Here is an 18,077-nt window from a genome sequence, read left to right on the forward strand (position 1 = left end):
GAGGGGATAGAGACCTTGTATTCCTCTGTGCTTCCTATCTCCCAGCTATCCAGGACCCAACTCTAGACAAAGCTAAATGAGAATTTTGCCAAAGACTCCTCACTTGCTTTCACTAGGACTCTTCTCCTTCCTCCCCCCATTATCCCCTCATCTTTTATTTTTGAATTTTATAAAAGATAAATGTTGTTTTATGGAGCAACGTCTCAACATCACTTTACTGTGAGAAGCTCTTTACATATATTATCTTATTTCATTTATTTTATCTAGTTTCCCCCATTTCAATTTTACTTGTTTATTCTTTAAGTATTCTGTCTCTATTTTGTTTTTCCTACTTTGTCTTTATTTATATTTCCATTAAAAATAGTACTTTCACATCCTTTTGAAATTATATTTATTGCTAGTTCAGCTTAGAATTTTTGTTTTTAATCCATATTTATATTTTTCATAAAAGACTAATAAATCCAGTTTTCTTTTTTTTTCCCCGCCCACTCCCCTCTCCACCTTAGCACCGCTCAGGCTGCACCATGCTTGCTGCGAGCTTCAGGCTCCTGCTAAGCTAGCGCCGCGTCGTCTCCCTTCAGCCGCCACCATGATTATCTACCAGGACCTCATCAGCCACGATGAGATGTTCTCCGACATCTACAAGATCTGGGAGATCTTGGATGGGCTGTACCTGGAGGTGGAGGGGAAGATGGTCAGTAGGATAGAAGGTAACGTTGATGACTCACTCATTGGTGGAAATGCCGCCGCTGAATGCCTCTAGGGCGAAGGTACAGAAAGCACAGTAATCACTGGTGTTGATATTATCAGGAACCATCACCTGCAGGAAACAAGTTTCACAAAAGAAGCCTACAAGAAGTACATCAAAGATTACGTGAAATCAATCAAAGCCCAACTTGAAGAACAGAGACCAGTAACAGTAAAATCTTCTATGACGGGGCTGCAAAACAAATCAAGGACATCCTTGCTAATTTGAAAAACTACCAGTTCTTTAATAGTGAAAACATGAATCCAGATGGCATGGTTACTCTATTGGACTACTGTGAAGAAGGTGTGACCCCATATATGATTTTCTTTAAGGATGGTTTAGAAATGGAAAAATGTTAACAAATTTGGCAATTACTTTGGATCTATCACCTGTCATCGTAACTGGCTTCTGCTTGTCATCCACACAACACCAGGACTTAAGCAAATGGGACTGATGTCATCTTGAGCTCTTCATTTATTTTGACTGTGACTTATTTGGAGTGGAGCCATTGTTTTTAAGAAAAACATGTTATGTAGGTTGTCGAAAAATAAAATGCATTTAAACTAAAAAGAAAACTAATGAATCCAATTTATATTTTTATTCTATTTTATACCTTTTTATTTCCTTGATCATTGGTCTAATTATTTTATCTTGTAATCGTTACATTCATATTTAATCTTGTAGTTTAATGTTAATATTTGCTTTTTTAAAATTTTCTCTCATATAATTTTACTTTAAATTTTTCTTTTCTTTTCTTTCTTTCTTCTTTTTTTTTTTTTTTTTTTTGAGACCGAATCTTGCTGTCACCCAAGCTGAAGTGCAGTGGTGTGATCTCAGCTCACTGTAACCTCCACCTCCTGGGTTCAAGCAATTCTCCTGCCTCAGCCTCTTAAGTAGCTGGGATTACAGGCTCTTGCCACCACACCTGGCTAATTTTTGTATTTTTAGTAGAGACAGGGTTTCACCATGTTGGCCAAGCTGATCTCAAACTGCTGACCTCAAGTGATCCACCTGCCTTGGCTTCCCAAAGTGCTGGGATTACAGGAGTGAGTCACTGCACCTGGTAAATTTTTCTTTCTTCATGAAGAATATTTATTTTACCTTGTGTTTTTTGCTAGCAAGAAATATGGGCTTGGGACCTGGCAGTGAAGAAAGCCCACATCCTCTGTCCCCACCTGCTTTATAGCAAAGAGTGCAACAATCTAACTAAAGGCAGGGTCTTTCTGCAATTACTCAGGATGGGGTCTCAGACTAAAGTGGTTAGAGATCCAAGGGCAGAGTGGACTTAGAAAATGTCAAACAATGGTACATCCAGATTACATATCATATATATGTTGGTTGACAATATAATCTTTATCACCTAAACACAAACACTCCTGAAGGTGAAATAGGTAGCTATTAAAAATCATTCCAGGACAACAGGTCTACAAGAAGCTGGTCCCAGGTACTTTACAAATGTGTAAGAAATACATATGCAAAGTAGGACCAAAATTAATTAATATCAGTTTTGTCCAACAGACATTTACTAAAGGAGCAACCATTAACATTAAGGACTATGTAAATTTAAGTGTGAATCAAAACACAATTCTCTGATGTATAAACCACTTCCTTTTTGGGCCAATTAGAAAAATCCAGACAGGAAATTATAGTTGTCTTTACATCTCATGTATCTGGTGTGCATTTTAGATGACATCAGCCGTATAGTAGGCCACAGATATTAATTTTTTTTAGTACTAGCAATAATTCTTTAATTGCACTTGGCTATGAACAGAGATGATGGAAATGAAAGTGATTCTGATGTTTTTGCCTCTAGATAACAGGCAGAATGAAGAAGGCCTATAGGAGGCAAAACAGAATACTGAGTTTGAGGAACCTGTGGGACCTTCAAGAAGAGAGGTCAGGTAGACAGTAGGATATGGATGATGCTTATGTAGTCTCTGATTATCCCATGCTATGTGATATGGTTCAGCTGTGTCCCGACCTAAATCTCATCTTGAATTGTAGTCCCCATTATCCTCAGGTGTCATGGGAGGAACCTGGTGGGAAGTAATTGAATCATGGGGGCAGTTTCTCCCATGCTGTCGTCGTGATAGTGAGTGAGTTCTCAAGAGATCTGATGTTTTTATAAGTGTCTGGCTTTTCCTTGCTGGCGCTTCTCTCTCCTGCCACCATGTGAAGAAGGACATGTTTGCTTCCCCTTCTGCCATGACTGTAAGTTTCCTGAGGCCTCCCCAGCCACATGGAACTGTGAGTCAATTAAATCTCTTTCCTTTATAAATTACCTAGACCAGGGGCAGGTCTTTATAGCAGTGTGAGAACAGACTAATACACTATGCTTGGGTAGGACCCAACTGGAGCCATTATGAGCTGACCCCTACTACTCAAAAACAATCTTTTACCAATGGTGAGAATGAGACCAGTCATGCACTCAAAGGAAAATGAGTCTAGCTTGGATGCCATCCACCCAGGGACGTTGCCTACTCATGCTGACAGTACGTGGGAATCTTGGGTGATGTTGACACTCTGTGTCAGCTCCTTATCAGTCAGACTAAAGAGAGCTGCCAGGGTCATCAGTAGTCAACCATCTCCCCACAAAAGTTTGGCAATTATCAGGATAAGGTAGCAAAGCCACAGGGTAGATGAGATCACTTAGAAAGGTAGGAAAGAATTAAGGGTAGAATCCCTTGCCATTTCACACCGCGGTATGTGGGCTCACACATTTGACACAATACCATGAATAATGGATGTGGTAACTGTGTTTTTATGCTACCAAGCACTGGGTAGCAGTAAATTTTCCTGCTCTCCTTAAGCACATGTGATGATTTATTGCTGTGTAGTGTGTGGGTACAGCTAAGGAGGGGGAAAGCACTGTCAACCAAGTCCACACAGAGTGTGTGGGCTGTTGGCAAATCCAAGCCTCTTTCTCTTGTAGATAGAGGAGAAATAGATCAGAGGAGTTGCTAATATATATTTGAATGCATGGATGTTTCCTTTTGCTTGTTTTTTACAATAAAGTTTAAGAAGGAATTCAGTTGCTTACTTGCTACATGACGTGTTTCTATTTCTCTGAATTTTCGTTTGGGGTATAAAACACAGTATCTACTTTGTTTTTAAGACTTTGTGACAATTTTGAAAATGGAAAAAAATATATGTTCTTAAATATTTCTTCTGAATAAAAAAGCAGAATAAGCAAATAAACAATAACAATAAACCTAATAGAATTAACAGCATTGTTCTTTCCCAGTTTTACCTATTAAAGAGTAATACAATAAGAAGATAAAGAATGGCATTTGTATTTTATCAGACTGACAATGGGTAGGCCTTAAATTTTTTTTTTTTACAAAAGAAGTAAAAGAGGCCAAGCATGGTGGCTCACAACTGCAATCACAGCACTTTGGGAAATCGAGGCAGGCAGATCATGAGGTCAGGAGTTCGAGACCAGCCTGACCAACATGATGAAACCCCGTCTCTACTAAAAATAGAAAAATTAGCTGGGCATGGTGGCATGCACCTGTAATCTCAGCTACTCAGGAGGCTGAGGCAGGAGAATCACTTGAACCCAGGAGGTGGAGGTTGCAGTGAGCCAAGGTCGTGCCATTGCACTCCAGCCTGAGCGACAGAGCAAGACTCCGTCTCCAAAAAAAAAAAAAAGAAGTAAAGGAAAAATAAAATAATACACAGATTAATGCAAAGGCTTTGAGTTAGGAATCTGTAAATACCTTTAGTTGTTAGGAGAAATTTCCAAAATTTTCATCTCACTTATATTGAATTTAAGCCCAAACAATATTATGCCATAGACTATCATAATATATAATTTTACCAAATTATACTCACAGGGCATGCACAGAGGAAAATGAAAACAACTTACTGACTTCTAGTTGTAACTGTTGTCCCTTTTGACAAGATCAGCCAAGAGAGTTGTTTACTTACTCTTTCTCTTTGTTGGTACACAGATGAAAAGAAACTGAACTAGTTCACAGGAGATTCTGTGTTTTGTATTTTCAGCTTCCACTTTCTAAGTTTTGTTCCACTCAGCCACGCCCTCTCTTCTTGGTCTGCCCTTCTGAGTGCACAAGTTTTTCTTGCTTTCTGACTTAATTTTTTTTAAATTATTTTTTATTTTTTTGAGATGGAGTTTCCCTCTTGTTGCCTAGGCTGGAGTGCAGTGGCATGATCTCGGCTCACTGCAACCTCCACCTCCTGGGTTCAAGCAATTCTCCTGCCTCAGCCTCCAGAGTAGCTGGGATTACAGGCATATGCCACCACCCCCAGCTAATTTTTTTGTATTTTTAATAGAGATGGGGTTTCACCATGTTGGCCAGGCTAGCCTCAAGCTCCAGACCTCAAATGATCTACCCACCTTGGCCTCTCAAAGTGTTGGGATTACAGGCGTGAGCCACCACGCCCAGCCCTAACTTACTTTCTGTCTAGGAACAGGTCATCCTTCTTTCTTCCTTTCTTCTTTTTCATTTTATAACTCAAACTCATTCACATCACTGTATTATTTCTTCCAAAAATATTTATTTTAAGCCTTTTCATCTCTTAGCAAGAAGGAAAGGACCTCTCCTTACCACTCCCATACCCATAGTGCATTCTGCCAGGCCATTTTTAATGTGGCACTGACACTCTTATCAGAGAAGAGAGATGCAAGTTTTTCTAATAAAGCTGTGGTTTCCTTTTGGAAATGAGAACTTCTTGCAAAGTCACTTCAAATATTGATAATGGCCAATGCAGGGAGCATTGCCAAAACAGGAGAAGCTACCCTTCCTGTGGAGTTGCAGCCTTAAAAATATGACCACGTCTTTCATCTTCCAGGCCATTTACTTTCTCCTAGTAACTGCATGTCCTAACGTCTTGCCACTAGGTAACATTTCTTGTTTGACAGGTTTCTTCCGTAAACCAGATGACAAGGGGTGGATGAAGATTATGAAAAGAAACCATGTTACCTCATCTATGCCCTTCTAAGGGTGCATGAGACCAGGGTAAACCACATTGTAGAGCCAAGGAATGAGTTAGTTAAACATTCCTACCCACAAGAGAAATTCCTCTGTCATGTAGAGTCTAAATAGTTTGTTTTTATCTGGGGGTAACATTCCTTTTATAGGCAATACCCCCCTGGAGATTCTTTGCTTGATTTGGTTCAAAATCATGTGTTTTTTTGTTTGTTTTGTTTTTTGTGGGTTATTTTTTTTTCTTTTTTTTTTTTGGGCAGAGTTTCCCTCTGTTGCCCAGGCCAGGCTAGAGGGCAGTGGAACGATCTCGGCTCACTGTAACAACCTCCGCCTCCCAGGTTCAAGGGATTCTCCTGCCTCAGCCTCTCAAGTAGCTGGGATTACAGGCATGCGCCACCACACCCAGCTAATTTTTGTATTTTTAGTAGAGATGGGGTTTCACCATGTTGGCCAGGCTGGTCTCAAACACCTGCCCTCAGGTGATCCTCCTGCCTTGGCCTCCCAAAGTGCTGGGATTACAGGCGTGAGCCACCACACCTGGCCCAAATCCATGTTTTCAAAGAGTTGGGGCACCAGCTGCTGGTGGCTGCAAGGCACTTCAGGCCCAAGCAGCAGTCGACCTGCAGAGTCAGCTTCAGCAGGGAGAGAACTTGCAGCTCTAAGCAAGGGCAGTTTAGGGTCCTCCATTCTCTCCTTGGTCTTCAACGCTTGTAGGAAAAGAAGACTCTTGCTGTTACTATTCTGCACAGTCCACAGGCTGTTAGACATTTTTGTACTGAGTAAGTATTATGGACTCATAAGCACTCTGGATGTGTGTGGGGTCGGTGGGGGGTTCCCTGACATACTCAGAGGCACGGACTGAGGCTTCTCAGACCATTATCATACCATGGCGACTTGAGTGGCTGAGGGCGTTTTAGGACCGAAGTCCAAAGCTGCCACACAGCCCTGTATGACTAGGAGCAGGGAGCTAAGTACTTTGCACAAATTACCCTACTGGATGCCATGTTAGATGGAAATATGTCCAGCTGAAACTCAAGCCAACACATTTTGTCCAAAATTAAAAAAAAAAAAAACACTTTGTTTTACATGCTTGCAAGAATAAAAAGAAAATCACTTTAGATAAAATGTAGTTTTGCAACTTTCTTTGCATCCAACTTGAGTCTGTACCTTGACTAAACTATTTCTTCCAGGCTCTGCCACACAGCACCCAATCCCAGCCTCTGTTTGCTCCCAGTTCTACTGGCTTCGGTGCCCGTGACTCAAAACTTCATTCTTTCTCCACTCAACTTTTCAGACTGACTGTTCTCCTGCATGAGCTGCTTCTTCCCAAGCAGTCTTTCTCCAGTCCCATGTCCCCTCCCCTCAACAAGTCCCACCCCTGTTCTCAGGACACTGTGCCCCAAACCCCATCCTGGCCTCAGCACCCCGACACAGATCCTCTGGGAGGAGAAACTAGATACTGTGCTTTATGCTGTAAAATATGCATCTTCAAAAAGGTATACAAAAAGTCACTCATAGCAGAAAACAAATTCTGAATATCTCTATTTCTGCACGTAGAACACAAATACCCAAATGCCTATAAAAGATACTATGCAAAGTGCTAAGATCCCAAAACAAGTAAGATGCTATTGGTTGTCCTTAAACATAGAAAAGCAGTTTAGTAGCAGAAGCACACATAACACCATGAAGATGGGGGCGATGCAGTCCTTAAATATGCACTTCACCGAACTCCTACACAACAATGTAACTGAGCGGGTGGGTGCAGTGCTCTGAAATAGGCAGGGTAGTATCCCGTGTCTGTGGTCCCAGCGACTCAGGAAGCTGAGGTGAGAGGATCGCTTGAACCTGGGAATTTGAGGCTGCAGTGAGCTATAATTGTGCCGCTGCACTCCAGCCTAGGCAAGACTCTCTCTCTAAAAGAGAGAGAGGGAGAAGAGAAAAGAAAGAAAGAGAAAGAAGAAAGAAAGAAAAAGAAATAAAGAAAGAGAAAGAAAAGAAAGAAAGAGGAAAGAAAGAAGAAAGAAAGAAAGAGAAAGAAAGAAAGAGAAAGAAAGAAAGAAGGGAAAGCAAGAAGGAAGGAAATCAAGAAGGAAGGAAAGCAAGCAATGAAAGGTGTCGGGGATGAAGCTGAAAGTAAGTGGGGCCTGGCTCCTTCAGGGCCGTGAAGAACCTCACTAAGGAGTTGAGATTTTGTCCCAACAGCAATCAGCAGCCATTATAGAGTTTTAAGCAGATGAACGGCACTATTCACAGCAGCCAAAAAGTGGGAGCAACCTGTGTCCATTGACAGGTGAATGACTAAACAAAATGTGGTCTATAAATACAATGGCATATTATTGAGCTTTAAAATCTGACACGTGCTACAACATGGATGAAGCTTGAGGACAAAATGCTCAGTGAAATAAGCCAGACACGACAGGACAAATACTGTATTATTCCACTTCTATGCGGTATCTAGAGTAGTCAAGCTCATAGAGATAGAAAGCAGAATGGTGGTTGCCAGGGGCTGGAGGGATGAGCAGTTTTTGTTTATTGGGTATAGAGTTCAGTTTTGAAAGATGAAAAGAATCCTGGAGACTGGTTGCACAACAATATGAGTGTACTTAGCAGTAGGGGAACTGATATAGTTTGGCTCTGTGTCCCCACCCAAATCTCATGTTGAATTATAATTCCCAATGTTGGGGAAGGGAGCTGCTGGGAGATGATTGGATCATGGGGGCAGATTTCCCCCTTGCTGTTCTTGTGACAGTGAGTGAGTTCTCATGAGATCTGATGGTTTAAAAGTGTGTGGCACTTCTCCCTTTGCTCTGTCTCTCTCTCTCTCTTTCCTGTCACCATGTGAAGATGTGCTTGCTTCCACTTCACCTTCTGCCATGATTGTAAGTTTCTTGAGGCCTCCCTGGCCATGACTTCTGTACAGCCTGTGGAACTGTGAGTCAATTAAACCTTTTCTCTTTATAAACTACCCTGTCTCAGATAGTTTTTTATAGCAATATGAGAACCAACCAATACAGGAACTGTATACTTAAGAATGGTTAGGATGGTAAGTTTAAGTCATGTATATAATACTGCAATTAAAAACAATAACATAATGACAACAACAACAAAAAGGCACTGTGACTGTACTATAGCATTGTACAGAGATTAGACTGGAGAGGATAAGACTAGAGGCCAGAGGCCAATTAAAAGCTGCTGAAGTAATGGAAGCAAGAGAGGATAATTGTCTGACCTGGGCAGGTGGCAGTTGATTGATCCTGCCATTTGCAAATTAAGATAGACAGAAGGAGCAGAGGATGGGGATGATGGTAGATTCTGTGTGTGTATATATATACATATATATGTGTGTGTGTATATATATACATATAAATTGTATATATTATATATAAACATATGTTTGAAAGAGGGTAAAAATAACAGAGTGTATACATATACACATATATATACATGTATACATATATACACATATACATACATGTATACATATATACACATAGATGCATATATACACATGTATCTATGTGTATATATGTATCTATGTGTATATATGTATCTATGTGTATATATGTATATATGTATATATATGTGTATATATGTATACATGTATATATATGTGTATATGTATATACTCTGTTATTTTTACCCTCTTTCAAACATTATAGGATGCTGAGATACAGAAGGGTGGATACGTCTAAAGAGTTGGCTATAGGACCATGAAAATGTAGAAATATACATTAAGAAAAATAGAAGAGGTCCAAGAAGTATCTATGGATGCTTCAAATAGAATATAACGTATAACTTAAAAAGAAACATCAGGAATAAAAAAACATAGTGTTGGGGACTTGTCTCTCAATCCTCATTTTGCAGGACATCACTGGTTTTGTTGTTGTTTGCTTGTTTTTTGAGACAGGGTCTCACTCTGTTGCCCAGGCTAGAGTGCAGTGGTGCGATCTCAGCTCACTGCAACCTCTGCCTCCTTGGTTCAAGTGATCCTCGTTCCTCAGCCTCCAGGGTAGCTGGGATTACAGGCATGCACCGCCATGCCCAGCTAATTTTTGTATATTTAGTAGAGAAGGGGTTTCACCATGTTGGCCAGGCTGGTCTTGAACTCTTGGCCTCAAGTGATCTGCCCACCTTGGCCTCCCAAAGTGCTGGGAGTATAGGTGGGAGCCACCCTGTCCAGCCAGGTATCACTGGTTTTAAAGCATCCTTTGTAGTCTCGCTCAGAACATCAGTTCAGAAAATCTTTATTATCAATAGATACATGACTTTACAAGAGCTTCTAGTATATAAAGACATCTTGCCCATTCTTAATAACATGTATTGATAATAAAGACACTCATCATTTATATGATGAAGTTACATTCTAGATCCTATTCATTTTCCATTTCTAATAGCCCCATTTTATTAATTGCAATGATTTTCAACTCTGCTATCAAAAGTAAGTCAGCTGTTGCTCTGCTTACAATTGGATGTTTCAAACTATCCTCTTGATTACAAATAAATGAGTTTCATGCTGCAGTTGGAGATACTTTGCATATTTCAAAGAAAGGAGTAGAAATATGTCTAATGGTAAAATATAGAATGATAGAATTTATACATACAAATCAAGACTATAGTTACCCTATTTTATTATTTTTAAGCTGTACACAATCTTCAGTAGTTTCCTGTCAAGTTAGGAACTTTATATGTTAGAACCTGAACATATTTGCATATGACATTTAACTATAAAGCATTAGGACTGTTTTTAAATAAATGTAAAGGCATTGATATAAAAAGAGCGCTGTTATCTTTCTAAGTTGTTACCTTAAAAGGCCATAAAATTACTTCTGTGATGTCACAGTTCAAATATTTTTGAATGCCATTTTAAAAATTCTAACGCATATTATCCTGGATACCAATGCATCCTAGAAGAGCACCTTTCCTAGTTACAACATTTCTGGAGTTGTCACCACCTATAATCTATGGCTTGGTTGTAGTTGTAAAATTTGGTATTTGGCTAGTAGAAAGTAGTCACTGTATATGTCAAAATAGCGATAAAAGATTCTTATCTTCAGCCCCTGAAGGATCTATTGTTCTTTGTGATTTGTTCTTTCATTTTCTACCCTAAAAGATGTTAGTGTATGAAACTTGCAGAATTGCCACAAGGTCTTCTTGGCCAAAGTCACCTTTCAGAGTTGCCAAGCAAGCATCATGAGATTGGTAAAGGCAGCTCTACAGCATCTCTTGGTGGCACTAGAACACACTTTCTTAAGGAAAAAGCCAGCATTTCACCCACTACCTGGCGTGGCAGTCAGAGCCAGGAAGGGCTTTGGTGAATAGGCCGGGACATGCGGTGGGCCAAATGATCCCTTCCCTTAGGTCTGTGACCCAGCCTCTACAACTTCCTACAACTCCTTCCAGGACTTTCTGACTCACAGCTTGGGAAGAATTAGGAAAGAACACCTGCCAAGCTGAGCAGAACAGCTACTTCCTGCTTATGTGTTTTTGGTGGAATATCTCATTTCTTCTTCAGGTCATGTTTGGATATACACACGGATAGAAATGCCATAGTGAAAACATCTTTATCACTGTCAAAAAAAAAAAGCCCTAATATTCACAGAAGATGGGGTCTTGGTTTCTTTATTCCACTTTATTATTTATTAAGACTGTTAACAAAAAATAGGCTTTATTTTTCCTCTGAACTTAAAAACTATAAATTTACTTGGGTCACTAACAGTGCTCTCAGTCTAAGAGAAAATTACATAATAACAAAAATAATGAACAAAGCACTTAGCATGTGCCAGGCACTGTTCTAGGTGCTTTTACGTATTCAGCCATTACTTTTCACAATAGCTCTACGAGTTAAGTACTATTATCTCCATTTTACAGATGAGGACACTGAAGCGCAGAGAAACTAAGGTTCAGTCAGACAGCTAGTATGTGGCAGAGTCAAGATTTAAATCTAAGAAACGGGGTCTGGAATCTGTACTCCTAACCATTATGCCACACTGAGATGGTTCCCAAACAGCAGGAAGAAGTGTTCTTTCTCCATAGGCAACAATTCACTCATTCTTTTGGTGCAGTGATGGACAGTCTGCACCGAACTCTCCAATATAAAACGTGGGGAATTAAAATGTATACAGAGCCTTAAAACTCACTTACTTTTATAATGGTTCTAAGCAAAGAAAATGCTTTATGGGTTCCAACATGTCAAATTTATGAACTCTTCATTTTTTTTGTGGAAACTGGCTGGCAGTCTCTATTTACAATATCTCTCCTCTATTATAAAAAACATTGCAATGGAGCTATGTGAACATTTTTTCCCCTTTTCCTTAGAGAAAGGGAATTAAGTCAAAGGTGATACATATCCCTGGAGTTAGCTGAAAAAGAAATTGGGAGAAATCTGAGAATAGCCTTGTGGAACTTGGTTTCCACAATTCTCAAATTTAACCATGAAATTAAAATTAGATACAGGAGATAGATTTTCCTGGCCATAAGCAAGTCAGGCAGTGAGCTCCAAAGAATTCATATACTCCTCCTTCTAATTCTTTTAAAATTCCACCTTCTAAAGGACCTGAGAAATATGATCACTACTATACTCACTCATGTATTAAATAATGATTAGGAAGAGCTAAGAGTTGACACAGAGGAAGGCCGGGAAACACGTTAAATGTGGGTAAGGGCATTAAAAAGTTTGCAGACTACACCATATCTCTAAAGCCTGATGATTTTGCTAAATATTGTAACTCAGGAGAGAAAGCAAGACACCCGCATGGGAATTCTTTTGAGTTTTTCATTCTTTTCCCCCTCCACTCAGTTCCATCCAGATGTGGCAGCTCAGTAGCTAGTAGAAAAAAATTTTGGCCAGGGGCAGTGGCTCAGGCCTGTAATCTCAGCAATTTGGGAGGCCAAGGTGGGCGGATTGCTCAAGCTCACAGGTTTGAGACCAGCCTGGGCCACATGGCAAACCCTGTCTCTACAGAAAATACAAAAATTAGCTGGACATGGTGGCACATATCTGTAGTCTCAGCTATTTGTAGGCTGAGGTGGCAGGATCACTTGAGCCTGGGAGTTGAAGGCTGCAGTAAGCCATGATTATGCCATTGCACTTCAGCCCGGGTGACAAAGGGAGACCCTGTCTCAAAAGGGAAATAACAACAAGGCCAGGCATGGTGGCTCACGCCTGTAATCCCAGCATTTGGGAGGCTGAGGCAGGTGGATCATGAGGTCAGGAGATCAAGACCATCCTGGCTAACACGGTGAAACACCGTCTCTACTAAAAACACAAAAAATTAGCCGGGCATGGTGACATGTGCCCATAGTCCCAACTACTCAGGAGGCTGAGTCAGGAGAATCACTTGAACCTGGGAGACAGAGGTTGCAATGAGCCGAGATCCCGCCACTGCACTCCAGCCTGGGCAACAGAGTGAGACTCTATCTCGAAAAAAAAAAAAAAAGGAAAAAAAAATTTTAACAATTGAGAAAGTAAACTAAATGGTCAAGACAGAAGTGTATAAAAATATGTGTATAATGTAATGTTTATTAACCTTGCTTGAAAAACAGAATTCTTTTACTTTGAATTTCTCCATTTCAATGCATGGAAAAAAATGGTCCACAGTAAAACAAAAACAATATTTCCAAGAATGTTAGTTGTCTCTAGCTCTGTATACATTTTCTACCGCCATATGTCTACCGCCATAACCAATGCAGAGTTGTTTAACATGAAGTTTGACCCAAACTGGACTAGGAAGGGGCAAACTGGAGTGAAACGAACTCAAAACAAGCAAACCAACACCAAGAGCCAGAAAAGTGTTCTTCTTGAAATTTATATACCATACTTACATAAAAGAAGTTAAACCAATTGATCATTATGTACATACATTAGTGAATATTAGTATTTTACATTTACATATATATGTGCATATGTAATCAAGTAAAAAGATAAATGTTAAATAATTTTTATCAGTGAAAAATACATAAAACATGACTGATACTTCAATTTGAGTGCTTGTTCGATATTCAGTGCTTAAAAATATTTGGAAAAATAATCCCAAAATATAACCTGGAGAAAGGTATTTAAAAAGTGAAAGAGATAATAAAATAGTAAGTGTTTGGTGTGATTTTAATAAGTAGGGGAAATGAGCAGAAATAAGATCCATATTTAGGGAGGAATTGCATAGCGTAGACCGGATGAAGAATCGGAAAGGAAAAACGTGGTTTTTCCCAAGGCCAATTTCGCTCAAAATGGAACAGAACCAGGGAATTTTCAGGACAAAGTAAATGAACTGAAGTTTCCATCATGAGTTCATTCTATTAGCAGATGCTCAATTGACTTCCTTCTTGAGTCTTTGTTAGGAGGCAGGCCTCAGACATTCACCCTACAGTCAGATACGTCAGTTCCTTACTTGGCTTCTGTCAAGAGGGTAAGAGTGCAAGATGTCATATAATGACATTGCACAACTTTGTAGGAATCTATCTTTACTGAACAATCATCGGATGGTATCAACTAACCATCTTTCCAAGCACGGGCTGGTTTGCAATTCTTGAACCTGGCGTTTCTTCTCTAAAGACTCAGTTCCGGAAAGAGTTGGGGCAACTCCCTGCAGGGCAGAGCTCCCGGCTTTGGTGCGTCCTTCCCAGCGCGCTCCAAGGTCTGGGACGGGCGGTGGCGGCCTGGGCCGGCCTGCTACTTGAGGCAGGGACAGCAGAAGCAGCAGAGGGTCCGGCAGGGGTTCTTCTTCTCGTACTGCACGGCCTTCCGCACGTGCGCCTTGGCCTGGCCGGTGTAGTCGACTGTCTTTTGTACGTTGAGCTCGATGACGTTCAGGGTGTCGGCCTGCTTCTCCACCAGCACCGCCATCTGCAAGAAGAGCTCGTGCACGTCGCGGATGCGGCTCTCCAGGCGCAGCAGCTCGCGGTGGCGGCTCTCGATCTCGTTGAGGGCGGCCCGCGCGCCCTTCACGTCGGCCAGCAAGTTCTCGGAGAACACGTCCCACTTACCCTGCTCGAACATGTCCTCGATCTGGTCGCCCGAGACTTCCTTGCCCATGATCTCCAGCTGGCGCTGGATGCGGATCTTGCAGTTGTCGCGCTGCTTCATCTCGGCCTGGTTGTAGTCGTGCATGGCGTGCTGGAAGGTGAGGGTGAGCGCGTTGTACTGCGCCCGCGAGATGCGAGCCACCGCCGAGTGCGGGCCGTGCTGGGCCTCGGCCGCCTCGCTCAGCTCCTTCATGGCGCGCAGCTTGCAGTGGATGACCTCGCCCCGGGCCTTGATGGCCTTGGCGATGGAGTTGGTGTCGCGCTTGATGCTGCTGAGGCGCCGCATGGACGTGAGGAAGCGGGCGTTCTGCTTTCCCAGCCGCTTCACGTCGGCCACCAGCAGCTGGTTTTCATCCTGAATGTCCTGGATGTCTCGGTACAGAGACTCCAGGATGTGGTCGGTCTCGAACACGATGTCCTCGTGGAGCGAGTCAAACTCATCGTCCCCGTCTGGGAACTGCTGCTCATATTGCTTGGACAAGTCCAGAAGTTCTGCTAGCCGGTCTTTCATTTTGCCTGCAAGTAAGGATAATGAAGTTAAATTTCTCTATTGAGAGTCAAATATTTACCTTCAAGGGATTGAAACTTAAACATTTTACTCAGCAGTCCCAATTTTGTATTCCTCGGTGTGGGCAATAAGTGCATTAAAGGAGCTAAGTGTTCTGACATTTTGCTTATAAGGAAAGAAATAAGATGACTGAACAACATGAAACAGTTGTATTTTAAGGCCTATAGGCACCTGCAGTTCAATATCATAGCTGTCCAGAACTCAATCAGCAATTTAAAATTTTATTTTTTTATTTTATATATATATATTTTTTATTATACTTTAAATTCTAGGGTACATGTGCACAACGTGCAGGTTTGTTACATATGTATACACGTGCCATGTTGGTGTGCTGCACCCATTAACTTGTCATTTACATTAGGTATATCTCCTAATGCTATCCCTCCCCCTCCTCCCTCCCCCCTCCCCCCACCCCACAACAGGCTCTGGTGTGTGAAATTTTTAGATTGCATTGGGAAACCATCTCTTTTTATTGCTTTATGTTTTCCAATCATCGCAAATTAAAACAGACACATAAAAAAAAAAAGAAAAAAGAAGAAGAAAGACTTGCAAACTTAAGTATTTTTAATTGAGGACAATCTACAAGGCTTTGGGCCAACATCTAAATGTTGCCTATTTTGTGTCTATTTCAGCACTGGGAAGTATCCCCTCCTGTACATACTAACAACTCTTAAAATAGTTACCATGCAAATCATGATTTAAGTTTTTTTCTCTTGAAGATGTTGTAAAAGTAAAACATGCTTGAAGTAAAATGACAACAAAATACAGAAATCTAAGTGTAAAATTTAGAAGTTGAGGCTTCCTTACTCCTCAATATCATTCCCTAATGATAAGCATCGTAAATAACACTGCTTTTAGAAATGCTTTTACATGGAAAATTCCAATCATACGTGGCCTAGTAGCAATAACACACTCCCATTCATTCATCATGTAGCAGCAATGTTTGCCCACCTGTAACAGCTTTTTGAAACAAGTTGGCAGCTCAAGCAGAATGTTCATGATTTCACAAGGATGGTTCTGATAATTCCTCTGTTTAGTAAGGCAAAGTAATAGTCTCTATGTCCATATTGCTTTTCAGTAAAGTGATAAACTTTCATTTTTAGTAGCATGTATATATGCTAATATAGGGAACATCTTGCGTTTATACACGAGACTTCATGATGAGAAAGATTCTTTTTCTACTACACAATTTGCAGCAAAGAGGGGAAAAGTATTAACACTTAATGGTTACACAATCTATCAGGGTTCTTGGTCTCAGATTAAAAGCTTCTTTCAAGTTGAAGTAATTAATTTTATATCACCACTAATGGAATTCTGAAAAGTTGGATTTGGTGGTAAATGGAAAATGGTGAAATATTAACCATGTCCTTTCATCTACCGTGATCATTATTTACATAAATTATGCAGAAGTTTTATTCTATGATGGTGATTTTTAATATAACAATGTAAGCTGCTTAAAGTGCCATTTCTGATATCTGGTGGCTATAATCAATACCAGACCTTCTCAATGATGGGGAAGGTGAATCTCCTAGCAGTATGGTTGACAGGCAGAAAAAAGATCCATCCTGGACCAAAACTATGCCTTCACCTGGTCTGAATTTCTTGATATTCAACTGTTTCCTCACTTTGAACAAAATTGAAACACAAACCACCAACTGGGGAGAAATTATAATATGTGACAGACAAGAGGTTAAGATACTTAATATATATATTTCTAAGCTACCAAAAAATCTACTTACCCAAAGACAGTGAACAGGCAATTCAGAGAAGATGTAAATGACAGAGAACATAAATGTATGTTATATATGCCTGATATTTTCTAGGCATCTTTCATGTGATACCCTCTTTAGTCTTCATACAGATTCTGTGAGTAGGTACTGCTATTATCAGAGTTGTGTGGGCATAGGGAGATCAAGAAATTTACTCAGGGTCACCAGTAAGTGAACACTCAGGTGTCAGAATAGCACCACTTAACCACTGCACTAAATAATCTTTAGCAAAAGTATAAAAATATAGTCACAAAAGACTTCTGTGTTAAACAAGGAAATGCAAATTAAACTGCTGAGAATTTTCTTGCCCATAAAGTTAGCAGGAATTTTTTAAAAACAATAAGTTTTCAAATGGGTAAGGATTCTGGGAACTCTCAAAACATACTGGTAATTCCATCTCATGCCAGTCAGAATGGTGACTATTAAAATGTCAAGAAACAACAGATGCTGGTGGAAGTTGTGGAGAAATAGGAATGCTTTTACACTGTTGGTGGGAACGTAAATTAGTTCAACCATTGTGGAAGACAGTGTGGCAATTCCTCAAAGATTTAGAACTGGAAATACCATTTGAGCCAGAAATCCCATTACTGGGTATATACCCAAAGGAATATAAATCATTCTATTATAAAGACACATGCATGTGAATGTTCACTGCAGCCCTATTCACAATAGCAAAGACATGGAACCAACCCAAATGCCCATCAATGTTACACTGTACTATACAGCCATAAAGAGGAATGAGATCATGTTCTTTGCAGGGACATGGATGAAGCTGGAAGCCATTATCCTCAGCAAACTAATGCAGGAACAGAAAACCAAACACTGCATGTTCTCACTTATAAGTGGGAGCTGAACAATGAGAACACCTGGACACAGGGAGGGGAATAACGCACAGTAGGGCCTGTGGGGGAAGGGCAGGGGAGGGGAGAGCATCAGGGAAAAGAGCTGATGCATGCTGAGCTTAATACCTAGGTGATGGGATGATCTGTGCAGCAAACCACCATGGCACATGTTTACCTATG

General features: G+C 40.5%; 1 protein-coding gene and 1 pseudogene across 2 annotated transcripts in view; one reads left to right on the plus strand and one right to left on the minus strand.

The window, feature by feature from the left end:
* The first annotated feature begins 571 nt into the window (after positions 1 to 571).
* Positions 572 to 1,226, plus strand: LOC116463098 (translationally-controlled tumor protein-like; annotated as a pseudogene).
* An 8,702-nt stretch (positions 1,227 to 9,928) lies between these two features.
* Positions 9,929 to 18,077, minus strand: part of LOC116463100 (syntaxin-11) — a 41,602-nt gene continuing 33,453 nt past the window's right edge. The window contains exon 2 of one of the 2 annotated variants that reach the window (XM_032146065.2): positions 9,929 to 15,234. In XM_032146065.2, coding sequence (XP_032001956.1) covers positions 14,366 to 15,229 — 864 coding nt within the window. In that variant the 5' untranslated portion in view covers positions 15,230 to 15,234 and the 3' untranslated portion in view covers positions 9,929 to 14,365. The remainder of the gene's footprint in view (positions 15,235 to 18,077) is intronic. The other variant, XM_032146066.2, reaches the window with a different exon arrangement.

This window comes from Hylobates moloch, unplaced genomic scaffold (genome assembly GCF_009828535.3).
Source record: "Hylobates moloch isolate HMO894 unplaced genomic scaffold, HMol_V3 SCAFFOLD_27, whole genome shotgun sequence".
Classification (NCBI taxonomy): domain Eukaryota; kingdom Metazoa; phylum Chordata; class Mammalia; order Primates; family Hylobatidae; genus Hylobates; species Hylobates moloch.